Consider the following 4,662-nt stretch of genomic DNA (forward strand, 5'->3'; position numbering starts at 1 on the left):
GGAGCGGGTGCTACTGTGTTATGATTGAAATTTTATTTATTTATTTATCATAACCTTAAACTTTTATCGTTGTTTAAATTGGAGTATTTAATTTTGCCCTGAAAACATCAAAGTAATGTCTTGAATTTATTGATAGAAAAAGTACTTAACTGCAACAACTCGCACAGAAAAATAAAATTGATCCTGAATATTCATTAATAGATACAAATTTTTCCATTGTCATCCTGAAACCACGCATTAAAATCATTATCCTTCTATCACCTCGATAGTAATTAATCAAGGTAAATCTTGAGGGCCAACCTGTACTTGTCTTCAGGTTCAGCCGTGCAATGTTACTCTCTCAATAATCCAGCCAATGAATTTCATGCAGAATTCATATTCACGAATACGACATATTTTCGCGAACAAGATTTGGACGGTGCAATGACCTGTCTCTTATACACATCTAGATGTGTATAAGAGACAGCGTCCCCTGCCTGCACGACGCGTCCCCTGCCTGCACGACGCGTCCCCTGCCTGCACGAAGCGTCCCCTGCCTGTACGTCGCCTGCGGTAGCAGTCGATCAGGCGAGGTGAGGCTCAGTGTCAGCTGTCGTCCCCAAATGTTGATCTTGCCGCGGTAAATGTTTACTGAAAAACTTGGTTTTATTCAAGAGGAGACGCAGCTAAACTTCAAGGGAGCTGGTGCCGCGTTCGTAAAGTTGTCAAACATTGATCATATTTGTTTGATAATGTCAAACATGATCAAACAACTTTGATCATATATTTGCTTGGTGTCCGATACTGAAATATGATGCATTTATAAATCTGTAAATAATAAATAAAACTAATTCTCTGGTCTTTAACAAAACTTGTTTAAGAGAAGAAATTCTGCCAGCCTACACTAATAAATCTGTAAATGTATATATACATAGTATCCTAAAAGTCTATAAACTATTCCCGATCTATCATTAACAACATCTTAAATAAAAAATATTTATTTGTTAATACATGACCGCTTGTCATGACATTGAGTAGAGTAACCAAATTTAAATTTATTTTCTCTCTGTTCCCGCAGTGCAGAGATTCATAAGTAGGTGCCGAGGATGATGCTTCATGATTCCGGCCATAGTTCATGGTCCTATACGTCTCCAATTAAAAAAAAATGTATTCACTTATGACTACCTTCTTCATAAATACGAGTTTAGGAATAAAAACACAAATAAAATTATTCATTTTTCCTCTGCCTCCTCAGTGCAGAGATCCATAAGTAAGTGCCGAGGATGATGCTTCATGATTCCGGCCATAGTTCATTGTCCTAAACGTCTCCAATTTTAATAATATACGTTTAAAAATTACTTTTTAAAGACAACACTTCAAAAGAATCCAGTGTCTCCAATCTTACAGATGTACAATGAATTTCTCATATATGTAATTTTCGAATATTAAAAAAATTAATTTTTCAATTTTTTAATATATAAATTTTTTCAAAATTATCTATTCTATTAATTGATTCATGCATTGCTTCTGACTTCGCACAAGTGTGCAAAATTTCAGATCAATTAGACAGGTAAAAGTGTGTCAAATATCAGTTATAAGATTTGTAGCTGACAAAATTATTTTTTAAATTTTTTAATATTGAAAATTTTTTTTTTTAATTTTCAAAAACATTTATTTTGACATTTGATTCATGCATTGTCTCCAACTACATGTGTGCAATACATTCATACATGTGTGCAAAATTTCAGATCGATAGGATAAGTAGAAGGGTGTTAAATTTCGATTACAAGATTTGTAGCAGATAGACAGACAGACAGACAGACAGACAAACAAACAAACAAACAAACAAACAAACAAGAAGTGAAGTTAAAGATAAGTTTGTAAAAATGCATTCACTTATGACTAATTTCTTCATAAATACGAGTTTATTAACAGAAACACAAAGAAAATTATTCATTTTCCTCTGGCTCCTCAGTGCTGAGATTCATAAGTAAGTGCCGATGATGATGCTTCATGATTCCGGCCATAGTTCATTGTCCTAAAAATCTACAGTTTTGAAAATGTATTCACTAATGACTACTTTCTCCACAAATACGAGTTTAGGAATAAAAACACAAAGAAATTATTCATTTTCTCTCTGCCTCCATGGTGCAGAGATTCATAAGTAAGTGCCGAGGACAATGCTTCATGATTCCGGTTCCGGCCACAGTTCATGGTCCTATACGTCTTCAATTTAGAACAAAATGTAGTCACTTATGACTACCTTCTTCATAAACACGAGTTTAGGAACAAAAACACAAAGAAAATTATTCATTTTTCTCTGGCTCCTCAGTGCAGAGATTCATAAGTAAGTGCCGAGGATGATGCTTCATGATTTCGGCCATAGTTCATTGTCCTATACGTCTTCAATTTTAAAAATGCATTCACTTATGACTAATTTCTTCACAAACACGAGTTCAGGAATAAAAACACAAAGAAATTATTCATTTTCTCTCTGCCTTCATGGTGCAGAGATTCATAAGTAAGTGCCGAGGACAATGCTTCATGACTCCGGCCATATAGTTCAGTCCCGCGCCGAGTCCAGATCAACTCTCAGGACCGGCGCCTCTGGGAACGAGTTCTATGCATCAATGCCAGGCCACATGCTCAGACAAATCGTAGGGCTTTCTAGCAACAAGATTGTCAAGCCGACTAACTGCTTGACTTGCGTGTGATGTATACACCCTATATACACTAGAACTGGAAACAATTCCCATGCGTCAGTAACAGAAGTGGTTTGGCTAAGTAAAAAACTGATAACAACACCCTATACGAAATCGTTGGCAGATTTACAGTCATTTCGTCAAAAATTAGCGTAGAGAACTAATTTGAAAGGGTGTATTGTCAGCTGGAATAAGTTCGATTTCTTCATTATTTTGGTTCTCTAATCTTAGCTTTTAGGCATTGTATTATATCATATTCACTTGATGTAATCACATTAATTGACATAGTGTTTTTCGATCTCACACATGGAAGAGAAGCTTCACACATTTTAATTCAAGGACTGAGGGCAATATTGATTAGCAAACCTAATATCCGAGTTACTATGCGAATAATTGTGAAATATCCTCATTTTTAATAAATCTCTTATAAATTACGTGCCTTATTCCCTTATGAATGTCAAATAGTTCTTGGAGACTGACGACATGCGCGCATCGTATATCTAGAAGTAAAGCTTCTAAGACTAGTAAAAAGCACGCACTTCAAGTTACAAGAATTTTAGTGTTCCTCATATATAAAAATTATTATTATTATTTACAAATTCAATAAACAAATTATTATTGTTCTCTTAGCCAGATAGTCAAGGCGTTCATGCATTAAACGTAAATAGATTCAATGGAATTTCAATGATCAACCGTGGTTGCTTCTGCAAGAAAACGCCCCCGGATCGGAAATGTTTATTAATATGTGTTTTTTGAGCTCCAACGAATTTGCTAATAGTAAAAAACTTGATTTTTTCATATTCTTTGTTCATAGCAAAATAACCTAAACCTTACATCTTGTTGGAGTTTGGCTCCATTACCTGACGCAGGAAATATATATCTGTCTTACATGTAGCTAATGTGTATACGTATGAGGCTTATAATGTTTTAAATTTGGCCAGTTTGATGATCAGGAAGCTTGAAATTGCAATGAAAATAGGCAGAAAATAAAATATTCAGTTATATAATTACACAAATGAACCACATATAACAAAGTATTCCGAAAAATAAAATGGCGAAAGCAACTAGTTTATTCATTTTTCTTTTGAAGAGGCCGAAATTAAAAAGCTTCTAACGTTTTTGTATTTTTTTTGCAATAATTTCAGACCAAATCGCTGCCATTAATCACTTTAACAGCATCTTCAGATCACAGCCAGGCAGCAATAGCCGAAAACAAATTAGTTTCGAATGGAGTTCAATAAATCAAAGTCTCTGCCATATTTTTAGAGGCATATAAATAACTCGCTCTCAAGTTAGCGCAGCCGCATAATTAAGTTGATAATGACTAATTAATTTTTATATTGGGGAATCCTTACCTAAACGAATTTTTTAGAGAAAATAGATGTGATTTCATTTGTCACGCGTTATTATGATTTTTTACACGCGCCATGTTGTTGAAAAAATTTCAAAGACAATCATCTGCATGCTTCTATGTAATCAGTTCCTAGGAGAAAAACAGAACAAACAAATCTACGGACCATATGAAATTATTTTGTCTGCAATAAACTTGCAAATTTCTGTAACGTGTGAGGCAGTTTAGGGAAACGAGGAAACTTCCAAGAAGGCTTACACATCGCAGAGGCCGCTGTCGCCTGGGGCGGATGCTCCCAAATTAGTCCGGCAGATTGTCTCCCTATCTCACTCCCACTCCGCTCTCCCCCTGCCTCCAGCTTCCCTCTCTCACTCCCACTCCGCTCTCCCCTTGCCTCCTCCAGCTTTCCTCTCTCACTCCCACTCCGCTCTCCCCTTGCCTCCTCCAGCTTTCCTCTCTCACTCCCACTCCGCTCTCCCCCTGCCTCCAGCTTCCCTCTCTCACTCCCACTCCGCTCTCCCCTTGCCTCCTCCAGCTTTCCTCTCTCACTCCCACTCCGCTCTCCCCCTGCCTCCAGCTTCCCTATCTCACTCCCACTCCGCTCTCCCCCTGCCTCCAGCTACCCTATCT

The 4,662-nt window shown here is 36.8% G+C and overlaps 1 protein-coding gene across 1 annotated transcript in view; it reads left to right on the forward strand.

The window, feature by feature from the left end:
• Positions 1-449: 449 nt before the first annotated feature.
• The window catches only part of LOC108671213 (putative proline-rich protein 21), a 4,575-nt gene continuing 362 nt past the window's right edge, over positions 450-4,662 (forward strand). Inside the window, exons 1-2 of the mRNA XM_018158709.1 lie at positions 450-572; positions 4,261-4,650. Coding sequence (XP_018014198.1) covers positions 450-572; positions 4,261-4,650 — 513 coding nt within the window. The remainder of the gene's footprint in view (positions 573-4,260; positions 4,651-4,662) is intronic.

Source organism: Hyalella azteca, unplaced genomic scaffold (assembly GCF_000764305.2).
Source record: "Hyalella azteca isolate HAZT.00-mixed unplaced genomic scaffold, Hazt_2.0.2 contig1504, whole genome shotgun sequence".
Classification (NCBI taxonomy): Eukaryota; Metazoa; Arthropoda; class Malacostraca; order Amphipoda; family Hyalellidae; genus Hyalella; species Hyalella azteca.